This window comes from Gorilla gorilla, chromosome 9 (assembly GCF_029281585.2).
Source record: "Gorilla gorilla gorilla isolate KB3781 chromosome 9, NHGRI_mGorGor1-v2.1_pri, whole genome shotgun sequence".
Lineage (NCBI taxonomy): Eukaryota > Metazoa > Chordata > Mammalia > Primates > Hominidae > Gorilla > Gorilla gorilla.
The window spans coordinates 100,420,396-100,443,783 of record NC_073233.2 but is presented as its reverse complement, the minus strand read 5'-3'; the positions used below and the strand labels follow the sequence as shown (position 1 = coordinate 100,443,783).

The window sequence follows — 23,388 nt, the reverse complement described above, 5'->3', positions numbered from 1 at the left end:
CTAGAGGTAGAGGCATCACAAAGCCAGCTTGCTCATAGAATCCAGCAGAGGCCAGGTTACTCTTTTTCAAGAAAGAGAAGGAAGCAGCTGGCTCTCTGAGTGGCCTGGGAACCACATTTTATTATTATGAGTAAAGCAAATCTAAGGCCTTTTGTGAAAACCTCTGATTTTGATTAGATCACTCCCACTCAGTGTCAAGTGAAATTAAAACATACCACATAGGCAGAAGTGGCACTCACCTTTTTAGAAACTATTCTCAGAAAGGAAGATGCTATTCTTTAGAAAATAAAGTAAATGAATACAGAAAGTGTCAGGCTGATGAATTTAAAGGCTGGACTACAAACTAAAAAGAAGTCATATAAGCATTCCCTTACCTGTTTTGATATTGATGGCAAAAAAATTCTGAGGATTTCCACTTGTAATCCTGTATGTCAGTTTTTCATTGGAACTGGAGTCAGGATCTTCAGCCTGGATCTGAATGACAGATACGTCCTTTGGAGAGTTTTCCATGACAACAGGATAATATATAGGTTCTGAGGTCAGCGGGGCATTGTCATTCACATCTTCAACTTCAATGTAGACCTCAATGGTGGAGTAGAGTGGAACAACGCCCCTGTCTGTGGCATACACTGTTAGCCAGTATGACCCCATTGTCTCCCGATCAAGAATGTCTGCGGCAGTGATGACCCCTGAGACAAAAAAGAGAAGTGTTACTGTCACAGAGAAAGGGAAGACATTAAATAAATAATCTCAAATTCCAAAGGACTACACTAAATAATCTTGGCATATGAAAAACACCCAAATCCATAACATAAGGTTAAATTAAGATGTCACTCTTTACATAAGAAAATGATTTTCAGCAGGACCAGATTAAATAGTTCTTCTACTGTTTATAGAGTATAATTACATTTACAAATACTTTATTTGAATTTTGGAGATAGATATCTCTCAAACAAACCTGAGCTCAGATGCACACACACAGAATAGATGATATAGAGGAATGAGAAGAGGTTGGGCCAGGGGTCAAAGCACTTCCCATGTTTCATGGGAAATCAGTGTAGTATCAGGTCAATATCTCCATTTGACCTGATATTGAATTGACTTCTTATGCAAGGAAAAGCTCTCCTAGGGTAAATTATTTTATCTGTTTATTTACAGAAAGAAGAAAAACCTTTCAAATATTCTTTTTTTGCCTGTTACAGTGGAAAATATTTTGCCTGCAAAGGTATAACCCTCCTTCTTACTTTTTCCCCGAAAATCAAATGTCACAGCTATTCCAACATAATCAGAGAAGAGGTCATATAAACACGTTCCGAACGAGTTCCATCCCCCTTAAGAACTCTACAGAGGGCCCTAATAAACTCTGAGCCACTTTGAGAGATGCTCATGGACAATCATTTTAAATTAGGAGCACAAAATGCCCAGTCTTTCCCGTTTCATGGTTGAAACAAGTGCCAACCAGGAAATCAGATGTCTGCCTAAAAAGCCAGAGAAAACACAGTGCTCTTGTCTATCTTTACAACCCTTACCCAATCACCAGGCTACAGAAACTTACCACAGGGACAGGATCATGAGCCCATCGTGATGGGAAAACTCTGGGCTCAGTGTATAAAAACTGTAAAAGTAGTCAGGAGGCTCATAGAAAGCGTGAAATTCATGTAAATCCTTATACTATAAAAGACATTGTGAAAAGAGTCAAGAAACAGTTCTCCAGTTCTGCCCTGAATTCTCTATCCTCTGTATTCCTGTTAAACTTTTGTCTAAATTAGGCATATAACTTAGCCTATAGACCCTGCATAAGCAAACTGCCAAGTACAGCAACGGGGAGAGAGGAGGGCATCTGTCCAGAAACAGTTAGGCTGGAATACTCAAAATTTCCTCAGACTCAAGACAGATAAAATTTTTAAAGGGTGATAACCTGATTGATGTTGAAATTTCAGCTGCTACGTTATTCACCAAAGAACTCTGCATAGTGGTAAGCCATGGGACAAAAGTTAATCTCAAATATTCTAAATGGAAATATGTAAAACAATGGGTTCCTATAGAATATGGCTGATATCTGGTAGTTAGAAGAGAAATGCCAATCTGTCATTAGAGGAATAGGTACTAGACAATAGAATAGGAGGAAAATGAGGAGAAGTAAAAGCAACAACAACAACAACAACAAAAGATATTATAAACGCAGTGATGTGTGTTCATTGATTGAATGAATAAAGACAGCTTTATAAACTGGGTTGACACTGCCATCTATAAGACCACCAGGATGACTAAATAGTGGAAAGGAGAACTTTATTGGCAGCCAATATCGGTTTGCAAACTGGGAAGAGATGTTGTCCAGTGTGTGCCGAAGGTGCTCTCTTTTCCAAGAGGGGAAGGCCAGGTTGGTTTTATGCCTCATAGGGCCCATAGCACATAATGCAGTCATACATATTCAGCAGATTTGGGAGAAACATCATACATATTTATGAGAAGAGTTGACCATATTCGCAGTGGGCAAACATACATGCAACATACATTCTATGTTCACTTTGGGGCAGGATTTTAGCATTAAAATGAGGTGGAATTTGGCTCTTTATATCAAAAGATGAACTATAGGACACAAAGACAGTTTGTGCACAGGCTTCATAAGCCAGCTGATACTGGCTTAGGTCTGCAGTAGCTTATCAGAAAGGAATGTTTGTGAGACAAATCCTCTGTCCAACCAGAGTTTTAGTGGTCTGGGTTGTAAATCAAAGTTAGGACAATTTGCCTGGTAGCACTTATTGTTAGAGAGTCTAGTAGGAGTGTGGTTTTTCCTGTAGGAATTGAGAAATCTGCCATGCCAGCTGGGCCCTGAACCGTCAACCCAGAGGCTAGTCTGTTTTTTAACCCTAGGATTCATCTTAGTTGATAAAGGACCATCTATTTTGGTCTCTCAGACAGAGTCAATTGTCAACATGACATTAAGGACCAGAGAAGGAGGGCTCTGAGGGTTGGATACCCGAACAGGTGTGAGCACATCTGTGAGTACAGGACACCAGCACATCACAGACACCATGGACAGTTTTGTGGAACTCTCATAGCAGTCAGTGCCATGAGGTGCCACCCAGGTAGACTGGAGCTCTGCAAGTCATAGAACAGACAAGTGACAGGGAACTAAGCCGTCTCTGGGATGGAAACTAAGAGTAGAAAGGTGTGAGCTGGGGTGAGGGATACAGGTAATGTAACACAAAATAAATGTTCTGCAGTCTCCGCAAGGCACCTCTTCACTGCCATGAGACCTGTCCATTCAGTTTACAGGCATCCACTGGACCCTGTGCTGCCATTGGAGGAACAGAGATAATGAGAGGGTCTCTGTCCTCAAAAGACTCCCAGTCCTTTGGAGAACACAGATCTTTATTAAGGAGATCTCTACTGAGGGGATAAATGCATAGCCAACAGCCAGAAGGGCTAATCTCGTTTAGACCGATATACTAGGAAGACCAAAGACTCTAGAACCAGAAGGGGATGGGAGGCAGGGGAAATAGCATTTACTGAGGATCCATAATGTGCTGTGAGACTTGTAATTCAAATTCCCTATAATATAAACTTTATAATTATCTCTTAAAGATAAGGACACCATGTTGGTAACTTGCCCAAAGCTCCACAGCTAAATGTAGAAGAACCCTAGACTGTCTGCCTTGAATAACCCAGTTTCAAATCTGGAATCCTTCACTTTCTACCCAATTGACCATAGAGAAGATGTTCAACCCAAGCGAATCTAGTTTTCATACCCATCTCTCAGTGTTGTGGTAATCATTAAATGTACACCAAGAGTTTGGCAAAATGCGTGTGGCATAGCACATGCTGAGTACGTGTTAAATCTATGTGAACCAAAAGCAATACCATAGGCATTCTAAATGGTAATCACACCCTAAAGCAAGGGATAATCTTGAAAGGTGAGAAGTTGGGGATGAATTGTCATGCCAGATGTTTTTTCTTCTCTGGTCATGTGCCATTCTCACAGTCTTTGTGATTTGCCCATTACATAATTTTTTTGTGTGTGAAAGTATCTGGCCTTTTTGGGGAACATCAAAGTAAGGTCACTAAAAAGAGAACATAATTCAATAAGCAATAAAATCAAGGAAGTTTTTCAGTTTTATTTGTCACCTTGCCTGACTACCTGCCATGCCTACATTTCCACGTATGTGTGTGTGCACACACACACACACCAAAGCACTTACATATAGAGATTTGCAGTCACAAAATTGCTTTGCGATTCCTGGAAGTCACTAAATTATTTTCTTCCACTTGTCAAACAGGAAGATGGTATACCACAGCCTTTGGACATTAAAGGATTTTGAGAAGTCCTTAGATGAAATGCCTTCACAAATACAAATCAAAATACAAGGGTGGGATTTTACCTTATTTTACTCTTAATGAAGGATCAGACATTTTCCTTAAAAATTAGAATTCTCTCCTGTTAAAATAAAAGATGTATATGGCTATATTTACCAAGTAACTAGAAGTGTGAATGAGTATCTTGGAACACAATGTTCAGATGTCAATTTTATGATCCAAAAATTTGAGGACAAATTTTAAAAGGACTGAGTCTGAAATGTGTTAATTACTGAGTTTCATCCAAGACTCAATATTAATCATGCTAACACCACTGATGTCCAGTGATAGCATTTCTGCATACCTATCCTCTTATAGCTAATGACAGTCAACATAGTCACAACTAAGAATGTAAATCCACATTACCTCTTTTATCAATCAAATCTCACTTTTAAGATTGACCAAGGAATGCCAAAATCACATCTTGAGGGCCCTTAACATTGTGACAACCACAATGCATTCTTTATTACTTTTTAAAAAAATTGTCGTATTTGGAATACAATAACCTGTCCATGTCTAAAACAAACAATTGGTAAGTTTTGATTTTCATGAAACCATCACCACAATCAAAACAACAAACATATCCATGATCCTCCAAAGTAGCCTCTTTCTCATTTTCAATCCCTTGCTCCCAACTCTTTCTACCCCCAGGTAACCACAGATTACCTTCCTGTCATTATAAATAACTTTGTATTTTCTAGAATTTTATAGAACTTAAATAATATAGTCTGTACTGTTTTTCTGTTTTCGTTCACTCACAGTAATTATTTTGAGATTGATCCATGTTATTTTGTGTATAACAATAGTTAATTCCTTTTCATTTCTTAGTAATATTCCATTGTGTGGGTATAGCATTATTTTTTTAACCATTGACCTATTGGTGAATATTTGAGTTGCTTTCAGTTTTTAACCATTACAAATAAAGCTGCTAAGAACATGCATCTAAAAGTTTTATATGGAAGAATACTTCCATTACTCTTGAGTAATAACTTAGGGGTAAGAATGACTGTATCACAGGATAGACATATATTTGCACCGTTTCACATTCCCACTGGCAGTGAATGTGGAGGGTACCAGTTGCTCCACATCCCCGCTTGTGGCTGACTTGGCATGGTCAGTGTCTCAAATGTAGATATTCTAATGGGTATACAATGGTATCTCACTGAAGTTTTCATTTGCATCTTTATGATGTTAAGCATCTTTAAAAGTGCTTATTTTTCACCTGAATATCTTCTCTAAGATAAAGAAGTTATCGTAGGTTAAGTGTTCAAATGTTTTGCCTATTTTTAAATTTGGGTTGTTTGTTTTCTTGAATTTCAAGAGTTCTTTATATATTCTGGATAAGAGTCTTTATCAGATAAGTGATTTGCTAACTTCCCCCCCAGTCTGTGGCTTATCTTTTCACTCTTATAATAGTAATGTTTGAAGGTAAAAATCTTATATTTTCATATCCAATTTATCAATTTTTCTTTTATAGGTCATGTTTTGGTATTGTATCTTAGAAATCCTTGCCTAATCCAAAGTCACCAAAATTTTGTGCTGTGTTTTCTTCTGGTCTAATAGTCTTAGGTGTTGTATTTATATCTATGATCCATTTTGAGTTTTCTTTATGGTGAAAGATATAGATCTAAGTTTATTTTTTGTATGTAGATGTTCATTGTTCCAGCCCCATGTGTTTCTGTCCCATTAATCTGTTTGACTACCTTTATGCCAATATCCCATTGTCTTGATTAATGTAGCTTTATAAATCTTGAAATCAGGAAGTGTAAGTCTTCCAACTTTGCTCTTTTCACAATTGTTTAGGCTAACCCAGGTGATTTGCATTTCTATATAAATTATAGAATCATCTTTAAAATCCATAAGACACTTAGGAAACCCACTAGGATTTTGACTGGGATTAGATTTAACCTATAAATCAATTTGGTAAGAACGGGCATCTTGACAGCTTTGAGTCTACTGATCCATAAAAATGGTATTTATCTTTATGTATTTGTCTTCTTTCATTTCTCTAAGGAATGCTTTATAGTTTCGGTATACACAGCTTACACATCTTTTGTCAAATTTATCCCTAAACATTTTATGTTTTTGACATATTATAAAATGCATTATTTTTATTTTAATGTCAATTGTTTGATTTTAGTATATAAGTTACAGTTGATTTTTGTATGTTAATCTTGTATCCTACAACATTGTTAAACTTACTTATTAGTTCTAACCAATTTTTTTTTATTGTTATACTTTAAGTTCTCGGATACATGTGCAAAACGTGCAGGTTTGTTACATAGGTATACATGTGCCATGGTGATTTGCTGCACCCATTAACCTGTCATCTGCATTAGGTATTTCACCTAATGCTATCCCTCCCCTAGACCCCCACTCCTTGACAGGCCCCAGTGTGTGATGTTACCCTCCCTGTGTCCATGTGTTCTCATTGTTCAATTCCCACTTATGAGTGAGAACGTGCAGGGTCTGGTTTTCTGTTCTGTGTTAGTTTGCTGAGAATGATGGTTTCCAGCTTCATCCTATCCCTGCAAAAGACAGGAACCCATCCTTTTTTATGGCTGCATAGTATTCCATGGTGTATATGTGTCACACTTTCTTTAACCAGTCTATCATTGATGGGCATTTGGGTTGGTTGCAAATCTTTGCTATTGTGAATAGTGCTGCAGTAAACATACGTGTGCATGAGTATTTATAGCAGAATTATTTATAATCCTTTGGGTATATACACAGTAATGGGATTGCTGGGTAAAATGGTATGTCTAGTAAATTTCTTAGTAATATTTCTAGCATTATTTGGCTCACTGGATCTAGATCCTTGAGGAATCACCACACTGTCTTCCACAATGGTTGAACTAATTTACACTCCCACCAACAGTGTAAAAGCATTCCTATTCCTCCATATCCTCTCCAGCATCTGTTATTTCCTGACTTTTTAATGATTGTCATTCTAACTGGTGTGAGACTGTATCTCATTGTGGTTTTAATTTGCATTTCTCTAATGACCAGTGATGATGAGCTTGTTTTCATATGTTTGTTTGCCGTATAAATGTCTTCTTTTGAGAAGTGTCTGTTCATATCCTTCACCCACTTTTTGATGGGGTTGTTTTTTTTCTTGTAAATTTAAGTTCCTTGTAGATTCTGGATATTAGCTCTTTGTCAGATGGATAGATGGCAAAAAGTTTCTCCCATTCTATAGGTTGCCTGTTCACTCTGATGACAGTTTCTTTTGCTGTGCAGAAGGTCTTTAGTTTAATTAGATCCCATTTGTCAATTTTGGCTTTTGTTGCCATTGTTTCTGGTGTTTTAGTCATGAAGTCTTTGCCCTTGCCTATGTCCTGAATTGTATTGCCTAGGTTTTCTTCTAGGGTTTTTATGGTTTTAGGTCTTATATTTAAATCTTTAATCCATCTTGAGTTAATTTTTGTACAAGATGTAACGAAGGGGTCCAGTTTCAGTTTTCTGCATATGGCTAGCCAGTTTTCCCAACACCATTTATTACATAGGGAATCTATGACTTGTTTTTGTCCGGTTTATCAAAGATCAGATGGTTGTAAATGTGTGGTTATTTCTGGGGCCTCTGTTCTGTCCCTTTGGTCTATATATTTGTTTTGGTACCAGTACCATGCTGTTTTGGTTACTGTAGCCTTGTAGTATAGTTTGAAGTCAGGTAGCGTGATGCCTCTAGCTTTGTTCTTTTTGCTTAGGGTTGTCTTGGCTATATGGGCTCTCTTTTGGTTCCATATGAAATTTAAAGTAGTTTTTTCCAATTCTTTGAAGAAAGTCAATGGTAGCTTGATGGGGATAGCATTGAATCTATAAATTTCTTTGGGCAGTATGGCCATTTTCACGATATTTATTCTTCCTATCCATGAGCATGGAATGTTTTTCCATTTGTTTGTATCCTCTCTTATTTCCTTGGGCAGTGGTGTGTACTTCTCCTTGAAGAGGGCCTTCACATCCCTTGTCAGTTGCGTATTTGATTCTCTTTGTAGCAATGATTCTCTTTGTAGCAATTGTGAATGAAAGTTCACTCATGATTTGGCTCTCTGTTTGTCTACTATTGGTGTATAGGAATGCTTGTGATTTTTGCACTTTGGCTTTGTATCCCGAGACTTTGCTGAAGTTGCTTATCAGCTTAAGGAGATTTGGGGCTGAGACGACGGGGTTTTCTAAATATACAATCATGTCATTTGCAAACAGAGACAATTTGACTTCCTCTCTTCCTATTTGAATATCCTTTACTTCTTTCTTTTGCCTGATTGCTCTGGCCAGAACTTCCAATACTATGTTGAATAGGAGTGGTGAGAAAGGGCATCCTTGTCTTGTGTGGGTTTTCAAAGGGAATGCTTCTAGCTTTTGCCCATTCAGTATGATATTGGCTATGGGTTTGTCATAAATAGCTCTTATTATTTTGAGATACATTCCCTCAATACCTAGTTTATTGGGTGTTTTTAGCATGAAGGGGTGTTTAATTTTATTGAAGGCCTTTTCTGCATCTATTGAGATAACCATGTGGTTTTTGTCATAGGTTCTGTTTATGTGATGGCTTATGTTTATTGATTTGCATATGTTGAACCAGCCTTGCATCCCAGGGATGAAGCCGACTTGATCATGGTGGATACACTTTTTGATGTGCTTCTGGATTCAGTTTGCCAGTATTTTATTGAGGATTTTCACATTGACGTTCATCAGGGATATTGGCCTGAAATTTTCTTTTTTTGTTGTGTGTCTGCCAGGTTTTGGTATCAGGATTATGCTGGCCTCATAACATGAGTTAGGGAAGAGTCCCTCTTTTTCTATGGTTTGGAATAATTTCAGAAGGAATGGTACCAGCTTCTCTTTGTACCTTTGGTAGAATTCGACTGTGAATCTGTCTGATCCTGGGCTTTTTTGGGTTGGTAGGCTATTAATTACTGCCTCAATTTCAGAACTTGTTATTTGTCTATTCAGGGATTCGACTTCTTCCTGGTTTAGTCTTCTAACCAATTTTTTATAAATTCCATAGTTTTGTACATAGATGATCATATCATCTCCAAACAGAGACAGTATTACAACCACTATCATCACTATCATGACTTTCACACACATCACTATTTAATCATTGTGCACCTGGTATTTTGACAGGTACAATAAATTCAGTCTTCATTAATTCTTTAAAATCCCTCATTCATTCAACAAATATTTATTACTGTAAGCACTCATGAGGCAGTTACTGTATTTATCCCCATTTGACAGATAAAGAAACAGATATAGGTTAAGCAACTTGCCAGTGATCACTCATCCAGTAAATATAAAATTCTCTTCTCAAACTTTAGTTTGTCAGACTCAAGACCAGTTGTTAACAAAAACCATATTGTCTATTTAATCAATATTTATACAAAAACCCAGATACAATATCATATCCAAAGACATTTTTCCCCTCTGATAGAGAAGTGTCATTAACTAAGCAAACATTATTTAATTAATGTTTTACTTTCTTACTCATGTTTTCCATACCGAATGTAGAAATCATAAAAAGATACTTTTTGGTACATCTTGGTATATCTTTGTAGAATATAAATATTTTTAAAAAGCATTACTGACTCTCTTCAAAGAGAGTCTGTTTTTATTTATAAAGATAGGCAGAATATAAATGTCTGTGACATATTCATAACCCATTACCCAACATAGTCCTGGAGTATTCATCCCCAGAAAGGGGTCTCCTTCCATCTATCTGTTCATAGTGGGTTCTATAATGGCAGAGTTTCTGGCTGCCTGACATATAGTAGGCACTCAATAAGTGTATGTCCATGACACTGATTCAGCAGTAGGCTAGTTTATATCAATGAAGGGATTCATTAGCCTCCCTCAGACCTGGAAGAGACCTCAAAGGACACTAGATACAATTCTCCTAATGAAAGCATCCCTTCCACAACATCCCTGACCCAGAACCCAGACTCTGTTCCAAATCAGGTGATAGGATCCTCACCATTTACTGGGCAGTTTTAGCTAACACAAACTTCTTCACACTGAGGCAAAAATTTGGTCTCTGTAATTTCAAAAGCGATTTATACCTATATTCCCATTCACATTTCAGAATAAAACAGAACAACTTTGCAAACAACCTTTCTTCTGTGACAGCTCTTTCAGTATCAGAAGATAACCATTTCTTTGCTGGGCTTTTCTTCTCCATTCTAAGAATTCCTTCCTCGTGTACCATATAGGTTCTTTCTTCATTCTGATCTCTGTCTCTGATTCAATAGGATAGGACCTCTGTCCATTCATAACTGCATGCTGAGTGGGAGTAGAAATGAGTGATTAAGATACCTCATTTAAAAAATAAACCATCTACAATGAGCTTCTAGCATGTTTCAGGTAGTACTGCTCAGTGAAAAGGACTCAAGTGAATATCCCAGACAGCAATGCATCCTATCCCTCACATTTTTACCTATCACTGAAATGTTCAACGTGGATTATGTTGAGATGCTCAAATTTTACCCTGATGTTTATAAAAATGTCATTTTCAAAATTCATTAGAAATACAGTTTGGATTTTTTATGCTCTTTGTTTTTGAGGTATGCTTATATTTATAAAATTGTTCTTTTCTGTTTTTATCTTTATTTGCTGTATAATAAAGGCAGTAGCAGACCCAAAATTCTCTGGGCATCTTAATATTTAATTGAATAAGTAGATACACAGAAAGTATTTATTTATTTGTATGTTTGTTTCAGCAGAACTGTGCACAGATTGAACTTCAATTATTTAATTCCAGCATGAAACACATATTTGTTTTAATTAATTTTTATTCACAAACAAGTATTAGAAAAAAATGTGTACATTGTGCTCACTGAATCAGTCCTAAATATTTGAGATGAAAGGGGAAATACATAAAGCTGTTCATAATTAGATAAATATTACATGCTAGGTTGTTTACCTTATCTACTTTCTAGCCATATCCCCATATGCCACATGCCAAGTCTAAAATGACATCTTGCCCCCAAAAAATGACACCCAAACACAACAGCTCCAAACAACCTATCAGCGTATGGATCAGGGAATGCTTTGGGGGTCATGTTTTTATAACATGGTAAAAATCACCCTGCTGGGATAATTATTAGAGACTCTGAGGCCATTAAAAACAATCTTAAAAAATACCTTGATGGCATATCTGTTGTATATGCTTCTAACAGAGTCTGTTCACTTGTGCATGATTCATTTAATGCTTATTTCTAATTATTGAAAATGTAAATTCGCAATTTTCAGTGCATTAAAGATTTTTTAGCTTCTTATTCTGAAATAATTATAAATTCATAGGAAGGTGCAAAGAAATATATAGAGAGTTCCCTGCACTGTTTACCTAATCTTTCCTAATATTAACATCTCAGTGCATTTTTAAATTGCTTATTTCTTCAAGAGTCAAACTCTTTAAACTAGTTTTATTTCTGAGAGCACATGAAATTCTTTCATGGGCTCCATAACCACTTTTAGCCAACCCATGCCTGCCTCTAGCAAGATCATACAGATACTATTTTTCTTTCTTGTTCTATTCATCCTTGGACCTGTATAAGATTCTTAATGCCTTCACAGAAATCATTGTTCAGCACAGTGTGTGGTAACAGTTAAGGAAGAATGGGCATTTTATCCTCATAGGCCCAACCAGGGTCACTCCACTCACTCCTATAGTCATGTCTGTAATTGCTGTCAGTCTGAAATATATGGACACAGCTGAAACAAATTGAAATGGCATGAACAGAGATTAGTAGAGAAATTGTGGGTGGAGATAATCTTAACTTAGATGTTTATAATGCTTCAAATACATTTTAGTGTGTTAAATACAATTTGCAGAAAGTCACTGGTTTGGACTGAGTTCCTGCACCAGGCCCAAAAGATCAAACCAAAATGGAGTCACTCATGTTAAGTTCCATGCCACCAAGCCAACACTAAGTTGTTTATCTGACCTTCCAAGAAATCAAGATATATATATTGAGATATATATATCTATTTTTTAAATATATATATATTTTAATATTATACATTAAAACATTTAATATATAAAAAATAAAATATAATTTATATATATTTTAATATATATATATATTTTGAGATATATATATATGTCCCCAAACAGGACAGTTTTAGCTAGCATAAGAAAGTCCCCTTTGCTTTAACCTTTACTAGGAAAGTCATTTTGAAACAATCAATCTGCTTTTTGTTCCAGTTCTGTTCTCCTTAGCCCTTTTCTGTCTATAAACCCACCCTCCTCTGCTCAGCTCATCAAAGCACCCATTCTATTTTAGAGAATGAGGTGGTGCCTGATTCTAGAATCACAAATAAAAGGCAGTTAAGATCTTTAAATTTGTTGTGATTTTGTCTTTTGGCAACTCTCTCTATATTATATGTGCATATATTTTTATATACTTTATATGTCACATATTAAGATATAACATACTTAAATGTATACTTTAATGCACTTTTTTTAAATTGGGGATTTTAAGTGAATTGCCCAGCTAATCAAGTGGCAAAGTCAGGCCTGGAATGTGGCACACTGAATAGAAGACACACACTCTTTTCATTACATGAGGTATGCTGCTGATCTATCCACGTGTGTCCATTATCATGAAAAAGAAGGCAATTCCAAGTTCTTGTGCTCCTCACAGTGGGTTAGTATCAGCTCTTTGGTAACAGGAAATTCAATGATTTTATTACTTTCCTCAATTTCTAAAATTTGCTGAAATGTATTATTTTGAATTCAATATTATATGTTCTCTGAAGATTTTCAGATGTTGGATTGGTCTGGAACCAGGCAAACTGGAGGGCCAACTCTTCCTTTAATATCCATCACTCCTTTGCTTTTGTGCACATCTGCTCAGGCTGCTCCTTCAATCCATCTCCGCAAATGGCCTCCTTTGCTCCTCAACCCTCAAGGAGGATTCAAAGAGCACTGTCACCCAGCCAGCCATCCAGGGTGGGGGCTGACCCCTCCTGCCTTTTATCTTAGCACTTTATTTCTGTCCCTCTACCATCCTACTGTGAGCTCCCCACTAGTAAGAAACATTTTGATTTGCTTTTCTCTATCCTATGATGGTGGCTAGAAATTTGGAACACTATAAAAATGTGGAATAAGTAAATGAAGGATAACATCATAACATTTGGTAAATTTAGCCAAGTTGGAATGTCTGGTTCTTTAAAGACAAGCTCCCCCTATGAATAAGAGCATTTGGAAACAAAAAAAAAAAAAAAAAAGAAGAGTCAACCAGATATTTTGTTATCCTGTGATCACCGGACAAAATAAAATGTGGATAGAATAAGCTTATAGTCAATTTCAAACTTCTTTAACACATATGAAGAAGATAATTCAAGCTCTGAATTTCAACTCTCCATCTGTGAATTATCCTAAGTAATAAGACAATTTTCTTAAAATTATGCCCAGTTTTGGGTTTTCCCTTTGCTACCAAGAACGCAAATGGAGTCATGATAATATCCTCAAGCCTAGAAGCAAAGACATAGTTTGATGAAGGCATTAGCTGATTTTATCATGCACTTAAATGGTGCCCTGCCCACAGGTACACACTGCAGGCTGCCAGAATCAGTGCCTCCAGGCCCCAGATAAAGCGCCAGCAAGGCGCTCTAGGTGGGCTCTCATCCACAGATTTGCATCCACCCTGGACACTTTTGTTCTACTCTGTTCCCTCCTCCTCATGAGGATGCCCATTGATTAGGCATCTTTCATCTTTGCAGAAGGAGAAGAAAAACCCACAACACAGTTGTTGAGAGCAATTATGCACTGAAATGCAAGCCGCCTTCAGTGCCTGTTACTTCTCAAGGCTGTAAGTTGGAGAGCTGCAAGGAAGATTAAGGCAAAGGGCTTCAGGCTGAATTCAAGCTTTTATTTGGAGTTAATGAAAATGGACAGCTCTCCTTGTCTGTTTGGGACTCAGGAATTCTAAAACTTAGCTGCATGCTCAAAAGCCTCCTTGGCCATGATGTTCTGTAGGTTCAGAAAACACATACTTGCTTCTTGAAGTTTTCAAGATAAACTTTTCAGGACCCATTTTTAGAGGATTCCAAATGCACACCTGTTCTCTCTATAAAAACTCTTGTCTGTGTAGTTGGCACCAGGCACCAACAGCTTGAAGACAGGAAGCCAAAAGAGTACCAAGCTGGGAATGACATGTATAGCTTGCACTCTGTTTTTCTCTCCTATAACTTAGATGATTCCCAGCCTCAAATCCTTTCTCTGGTGGGTGCTAATTTGCATAACCACCATACACAGCACAATGGTATAGATTCATACACACAGAAAGAAAGGAAGGTTGAAACCTAGAGCAATGGAAAAAACACCCTCAGAGAATATACGAAATGAAGTCGAGACATGGCTTGTGTGAAGTGACTGAAAACGTGGAGGTTGTAACATGAAGTGTGGTCACTGGATTCTATTTCTTGAGAAGAAGAAATGGACATAAACTTCAGCACAACAGACTTCAGTTAGATATCTAGAAATATTTTCTGACGATAATGGTCAGTAAACACAGAAATAGCTATCTGAAGGAAGCTGAAGTTTATTTCTATTCTTGCTTCAGAGATAGATACATAGATAAACAGACAAGCACATAGGCAGATGATAGATGAATCTTTTGAACAGCAGAAACTTTTGGAGCATTCAAACTAATTACTAGGCAAATCTCTGCATTTAAAAAATCAACACTTCACTGTAGAAGAAAATATGAAATATAAATATGTTTTTAAAATGCTGATTATGTCATGATCCAGAGATAATAACTGTTGGTGTCTTTGTTGCATTGCCTTTGTTCTATATTATTTTCACCCCAAAGCAGTATATTTATCTGTAATTTTATTTAGGTGCAAAAGTAACTGCAGTTTTTACCATTCCTTAATATATTCTCACCATTGTACATGGAACATCTTTCCGCATTAATAACTTTAGTTCTATGGCTCATTTTTAATGACTGTGGTGATGTCCACTTGCCCACTAGTCCAATAACACATTAAAATGTAAACTATGTGTAAGAATGTTCTCTCCTCCATCACTGCCATATACCCTAGAAGAGTGTCTAGCACACACACATGAGGTGCTCAGTAAATATTGGCTGAAATATTCATGTGATGTTTACCATTTACTTAATGAAGTCCACTCTTGCTAGGTCACTTATTAGGTCATTTTAAACTTTTTCACTATTATAACTCATATTTAGATGAATAAACTTGTATCCCTATCTTTTTTCAATTACTCTTTAGGATAAATTCACAAAAGTAGAATTGACAGGTCAAAGGAGATACACATTTTTAAATGCATTTGACTAAATTGCCTTCCAGAAAGATTGTGTCAATTATATTTTAACCAGCAGTTTCAGATCACATTTTGATTAAATCGTTATAAGATTTGCATTATTTGTTGGGAAAAAACACAAAAATTAAAAATACTATCATTTACCATGTAGAGAGATAATAACTGATTTCATAAATTAACATCCTTAAACTGCTCCTTTTTGTATTTTGATAATTTTACTCAAGGACAAAATTCCATGATGTTTAGTAAGATAAAACATCATTGATGTTGATGTTGATAGAAAGATAGTGCTGAAAATTCTGCTGAGAAGATTTTGCATGAGGCATAATTTAAATTAAAATTTGTCCACAAAACTTTGAATTATTCAGCCTTGAAAAGTGTTGTGGGATTTTTAAATAAAATGTCAGAACATAACCTTCAGCTCTTCAAGCAAGAACATTTTCAGGTGGATGTGCTGTCAGATATTAGCCATACTTTAATCCAATTTTTAGACTTATTTAATACCGACTCTCTAACTCAGCACAAAGAGTATCTGGAGTCTCTAAGCATTTGGGCTGAGAATTTGAGTTTTGCTTAGAAAAGCCTTTTCTCTTTCACCAAGTTACACTTGGAAAAAAGGTTCCCTAAAGTGAAATGACTTGGGCAAATGCTTGGTGCATATGCCCACACCCACATATTCTCAAAAGCCCAACTATTTCCTCTGTGAGATATGCCAGACAGGACAAAATATACTCTTAAAAATGTAATGAATGGACTTGAACTTCTCTCCTTTTATGCTGAAACTTTGTGGAAATTTTCCTTTTCAGATAACTTTTTCTCCAAGGCAAAAAGAACACTTTTTTTCATTTTTTCTGTATCAGAATCTGAAAAACGTAAGTAAAGCTACATCAACCCTGATACAAATCTCATACTTGCTACCCCTTATAAAGTAACAGCCTTCAGTAATTTCTCAATAAAATAATGAAAGCATATAGCTCACTTATTCTTTTCTCAAGTGAATGAATGCACTCTTTCACAGGTGATTTGATGTTTACCAAGAAAACATTTTTACTGGGGTTGCAAAGATAACTGCACATATGATACAGAGACAACTTTGACCAAAAGCAAAATTTAATCCCCTGGAAAATACATTCTAGGTAATGGAAGTGAAACACAAAACAAGCAAAGGAAGACAGATTGGAGTCTTAGTTTTGTATTATTGTTTCTTCCTTCAACTATGTATGTTGTGTGACTTAAAAACTTATAACTACATTTATTATGACAAGTTTATAAAAGCCTACGATGGGAAAAGTGCCCTACAGAATGTCTATTTTCTTTCATCCTTTCAGGTTAAATCTCACCAAACTGCCTTTTCCTTTGACCAGTGTTGACACAATCACATAGCCAATGTCATACTTTGGTACAGTAATTAGGTTTGGCTGATTCGGTTATAGGGGGTATACATGCACATGCAAACACACACAGGGTGTGCGTGTGTGTTATAAGGGGCATATACACATGCACACATATACACATATGTTATATAGGATGTGTGTATATGTGTGTACATATATAGGGTGTGTGTGTATGTATCCTATATATGTACATATACATGTATATGTTGTATATATACATGTATATGTACACATATGTGTACATATATGTGTATATATGTATATATTCCACATTTCCTCCAATTTTCCTATACGTATATATACACATATATGTTATACAGGGTGTACAGATATAGGATATGTGTGTGTATATATATATACACCCTATATATGTATGTGTGTATATATATGTGTACATATATGTGTGTATATACACACACCCACACACATATATATACATATAAAAGCATCAGAGTACATGAGTGAAATCCTCAAAACTACCTTGCCTTTTCTTCACAATGGAAACAATAAACTCTTTGCTTTCCTATTTATAACCACATAAGCAACTATAATAGCACAAAGAAACCAGGGTCCAGAAGGAGGGAAGTGTATGGTTTTCTCTAATTGAGTTTCTCCAGTTCTCATCTTCTATAGATTTCTTGGATTGTTCTCCAATTTTCATTCGCATTTCATCCCATTAAATGGCTCTAACCTCTGACACACACATCCCGCCTTGTATTCATCTTCTTTTGGTAATTGAGATGAAATGTGCCCACTTGCTCTGTCGACAGCACCAGAGGCACTGACAAGACGTCGATAAATACTAACTCACTGTGTTAGACCAGCTTCGACAAGAAAACAAAAGAATTCTCCTCTATATTCCTTAAAACAGAATTTGGTGTGCATATGCACACAGCTTGAATATCTGTTAAATGCATGGATGCTGACTCACAGTGAGAAGGGAAAAGGACAGGAGAAAAGAGAAGGCTGTTTTTAATATTAGCCTGTTGTTACCATGCTGCCTTTATGTTGCAGATAGAATAGTTCTTTAAAAATTTCTATATTTAAATGTGCTTAGTGATCGTAAGCTGTGTAAATACTAATACAGGTCAATGTTAGTTTTAGAACAAATTATTGAGATTTGTGAACAAATTGATATGCAGTTTCTTCAAGCCGGGGAAGAAAAATCATGATAATTTTTCCCCTTTGTAAGAACATTTATTTAAGCACTGCTCATAATGTGAAGCAGGTAACATGCATATAATCAGAAACAACTATTTTAGGAACTTGGAAAAAGGCAATAATAGTGTGAAATCTGGACTACTGTGAAAATTCAAGATAATATGAAAAATATTCTGACCTTATATTAACATACTATTTAAAAATTGTGTGAATGGCTCAAATGAAGGATTCTGATGCTAGTTATATTGTATGTACATTACTGATAACATATCCAATATCCAAAGGAAAGCTGGCTCACTGAAGTAAAAATGCATGAGAATGGTATTGTGGAGGTATTCCTCAATATTTGTAGCTTTGGCTCAATTTAGGTCAGACAATAAGGAAAAGCTAGCAGCAAAGAGAAAAGAAGAAAGGCGTCCAGAAAGGAGGATCTTGGGGCCATTCTACAACCACCTTTCTTCCCTTCACATATCTAGAGTTTGAGTTCAGCAGAAGTGAAATTTCAGTTACCTATGTGAGGTTGCAACAGAAAGGTTTGCAAAAATGCAAAATGTGCTGTTAAAAGAGAAATTAGGAACAGCCCTAGAGTTCAAGGAGACCATTCCAGACTGTGTGTTGTATGGGGAATTTTTGGTTTTGAGGTCAATTCTGACCAGCTACCTGCCCAAAATCTTAGGCATGCTCTGTAGCCACAGATATGCTGTCCTGCCTTTCTGAGGAGTAGATGTCATTGCACGTGACCTTAATTATGGTGTTTATAGTTATCCCCCCCGCCAACTAGACAGACTGTAATATCCCCCAGGGCAGAGAGGATCCTTCCTGTCTTACTCAACATGGACTCCAGCGCCTACAGAGTGCCTGACAGTTATTGTACATAGTACACGAACAATAAATATTTGTTGAATGAGTGAATAATGTTTCTTCTTCCAGTGGGGCTTTGACTCCTGACTGTGCAGGAAGAGTCCAGCAGAGAATTATTATCATTTATCACATCTATTAACAATGTCCTATATGTGGTGATGAGTTGTAAGGCAAAACAAACAAACAAACAAACACCTAGTTAGTCCCAGGAGGGTAGAAATAGGAAGAGCTGCTAAAAGCAATATTTAATTAAAATAGTAGGAATCCCATATAAGAAAATGTAAGCTCCCCACTGGTTGGCACAGTCTTTTTATACAACTCACAGAAAGCTGCGGCAGATGTAGCTCTGTAACCTTGCTCTGCTGCAGAGATATCCCAGAGAGTGCAGTGATGCACACCAGCACCACACTGGCACTTTCAGCTTCAGCTCCTCCAAAATGCATCTGCTGCACAGCCAGACTCTCAGACCAGGGAAACAGACACCCACAGCCAGGAATCAAGTGTAATATCTAGTCATCCAGGAAAGTTCAAAGAAGCCCAACAACAGTTGTGGAAGCAGCATCAGTCAGAACCATTCTCCCCAGCAGAAGTTCAAGAGCCCTTAATCAGAAAAAGCTGGCCCATACATGATCTGATGGTTGTATCAGCATCAGGAATTGGTTCAACGGAGGTAGCAGGCAGGCCTGGACAGTCTCTAGTAGGCACACACAACCACCTCCAGGAACTTTCCTCTCTTCTGTCCTACCTCATCTCCCTCAACTCACTGCTCCATCCACCTGTCTACTCCAGATACCTCAGAGCCGTCTGAATGTTTCTAAAGTGCTTTGCATTGTTCTGCCTGAAATAACCATCTACCTCCCCACCCCTCAATACACACACTTTAAGACACAAACTGAACACTTCCTTCTTTATGAAGTCATGTTATTAATTCCAAAACAGACATGCACTTATTTCACCACCATACTTATAACCTACCCTTATTTTGGCATTTAATACACAATTCTGCAGTTTTCTATGTCTGACTATTGAATGAGTGTTTTACAGGAGAGTGATGTCTTATTCATCTTCTATCCTCCCAGTACCTGATACACATATCACTAGGCAAATGTGTACCAAATGAAAGGGAAACATTCCTGAACTGCAGCCAGTCACAAGAACATCCTGCCAGAGAAAATGCTAACAGGTAAATCTTGTTGGAGAAATCAATAAATTCCACCAAGATAGCTATTCTTGTAGAAAGAGAAATTATAACAAGGAAAAGGAGGCAAAAGTATAATATATTCATAAGCAATTAAAGAATGTTTCAAAGACATAGGCAACATAGGATTTTAAAATCAGCTATAAAAGGCTTTATTTTTAGTGGGTAATCAGTCATTTGCATGTTTCCTGCAGAGAACCAATATTAAACTCCTAAGTAACAGTTGTTCAGGACCAACAGTCTTTTGGAAACCCTTCCTTCTGTTTCTGCTATCAAAGTTGAGTGCTGAGCAGAGACCAGAGAGGTTTCAAATGCTACTTAAACAAACAGGCATAGTAGTAGCTAGGAACCACTGTAAAAAAGATGGGTGGAAAAATTACTAAAACAAATTAGAGCTGCTCCTTTAATGCCCAGGTCTGAGTACTGACCTCCCAAGAAGTCTGGCTCATTCATGGAATCTGTGTGGTCTTCTGGCTCTCACATTGTGTTTTCCATGGCACAACTTGTCTTTGGCATATGATGTGGACCTGACAGATATGGCTGCTCTAAAATGAAAAACTACAACTATTTAGCTTCCATTACATAATAATTCACAATCTGTGATGGAAATGTTCAAGTCACTTAGGGCTCTGATTTGGAACAATGTATCTCTTTGAATTCAGATGACAGCAGTAATTTATTTGGACAATGTGATTCATAAAATGTGCCTCTCCTTCACCATAACCTCTGCTACTATAAAATGACACTGCTTCACGGGACCATCTCAAAAGAGCACAAAGCAAATCCCTTTACATATGTGAGAACTGTAATCCATCTAAGGTATAGAGAACTTTGTATTACCACAAGAACAAAATGAAACAAGTGTGCATTATTTTTTAAATTATATTTAGTAATGATCAACTTAAGATAGGGAATCAATGTAATAGACCTGACATGTGTATTTTTTAGTAAAATGAAAAAAATCAGAGTGTGTTGTCTGTAATGAGAATAAATAGCAATTTTTAAAACTTATGTTTGTGTGAGAACAAAAGAAAGAGAGAGGTTGAGAGACTGATTCTAGAGTCAGGTGGCACAATGAGAGTTCAGCTGAATGATCCTAATTTTATTTATTTCATTTATTAGTGATATGCCCTTGTGGAAGTAACAACTTCTTCTAGGTACCTGTTTCCTTACCTATAAAATAGGAATACTATCTCATAAAGTTGCTTCAGACTTAAAGAATATAATGCATTTAATCCACCTGTTACAATAATAATGATAGTAAACACTATTTACTATGTAAACTGCTTAGCACAGTGCCTGGCACATAATAAGGACTCTTTAAATATTACTAATCATAGCTGCTAATATTACTATTTTAAAATGACTACTACTTTTTTTGGTAAGGCAATATGCATATTATAATCAGGTATTTTATTAAAATGCAAGAATCAAACATTATTTTCCAAAATCTATGGACACAAGTAAGCAAAGTCGATGGAAATTTTCTTGTTGCCACACCCTGAAACTGCTAGCAGCCTCTTCAGACTCAGCTGAAAAATGGAACCCTAACAACACCAAGGGACTGTGAACTGAACCTTACATCAGGACTCCATTAGCTAGTCTTGATTAAGTTCACTTCTCAGACTAAAGCCAACAAGGCCAAATAGGTGCTCTAATAAGATTAGAGCAATAGGCTACCTTTGAGTGTTTACTTCAGTGTACATACAGGCATTATATTAAACCCATTTTAGAAATAAGGAAACAGATTTTAAAGTTTTAGTAACCTTTTCAAGGTTACATCACGTAAATGATAGAAGCAGGATTTGCATTCATGATCATTTGGCACATCTTGAGAACCTCAGCACAGTAAGTACATCATGATGATCAAATACAAATGTCCATCTATGGAAAGCCTCAATGGTTAGCATCCTTTTGGTCTGGGTGAAAGGCCAATAGTCTTGAGCTCACTACTTCCCAAGCCTTGCCATTCCAGCAGTAGTTGCAATTGTTAGGAAGATATTTTTTCATATCCTGTCCATATATTTGCCTGCCTACACTTTCCACCCATTGAAACAGTGCAGAATAGAGATTCAGCCTCTTCTGCTTCACATGTCTTAAAACACTAAGTGAATCTATCTTCTCTCTGCTTTTCCTCCTCTGGATTCAATATTGCTAGTTGTCTTTGGACATCACTCTTATAAGATGCCTGTTACTCATCCCTTCCCCAGTGCTGTTCATCTTCTCCTAGATGTTATTCAGAGTGAAAATATCTTCTAATGCAATACTCCTGACGCACTGGCCTGCTCAGAACAAAGAACTAGATCCTGAGAACTGGTTCATCTAAAACCCACACTTGTCTATCACTGTCCTCAGAGACTGCATTAGACTTCATAGGAACAAACTACCCTATCCCTCTGCTTCATCTCCAGGTTATGGTCACCTAAAACATCAAGGCATTTTTTTAAATGAACTCTTAGACCATCTCTCCACACTGACTTCTACGGTGAAAGATTTATGTTTATCCCTGTAATTTTTTCTTGCCTTGCTGCCGGCCCAGCTTTCCAAACTACACAGGTCACTTCAATTTTTAATTCTTTCACAAAATTAACTATTATTCCCAGGAGTCTATCACGTACAAATGTAAAAAGCATGTGATTACATTAAACTATTATAACTTGGCAGCCTATTAGAGACAGGTGGAAATACACACACACACTCGCGCGTGCATTTTTGCTTCTCTCATTAAGTTGTGAACTCCTCGAGTTCATGAGCATGGCATCCTTCTCCTTTTAGTACATCATGTGGGCACAGAGGTCACTGTATTCATTTGGACTGGATGATTATTAATTTGCACATGTCAAAATTCACTGCTAGAATTGATGATAAGCCAAGAGGCAGGAGAGAAAATAAAATGCCACATATCTGAAGTACAGGTTCAAAGGCAACGACTGGCACATGTTGCTTCCCTGAACCCAATCCATCATAAAGAGTTGACAGAAAATGGAAATTCATATTAGAAAAAAGCCCAACAAAAAGACAAAGAAGAGAGAAAGACAGGGGGAAACCGGCATGCACACATGCATACACTTCCCACACACACGCACTTCCCACACACACAAACGACTGTTGAAATTCCTTAAAGTAGT

General features: G+C 36.8%; 1 protein-coding gene across 5 annotated transcripts in view; it reads right to left on the bottom strand.

Moving 5' to 3' along the window:
- FAT3 (FAT atypical cadherin 3) overlaps positions 1 to 23,388 on the bottom strand; it is a 676,861-nt gene that overhangs the window by 372,494 nt on the left and 280,979 nt on the right. For all 5 annotated transcript variants that reach the window (XM_055356052.2, XM_055356051.2, XM_055356056.2 and 2 more), the window contains one exon: positions 375 to 689. In XM_055356052.2, the coding sequence (XP_055212027.2) occupies positions 375 to 689 (315 nt within the window). The remainder of the gene's footprint in view (positions 1 to 374; positions 690 to 23,388) is intronic.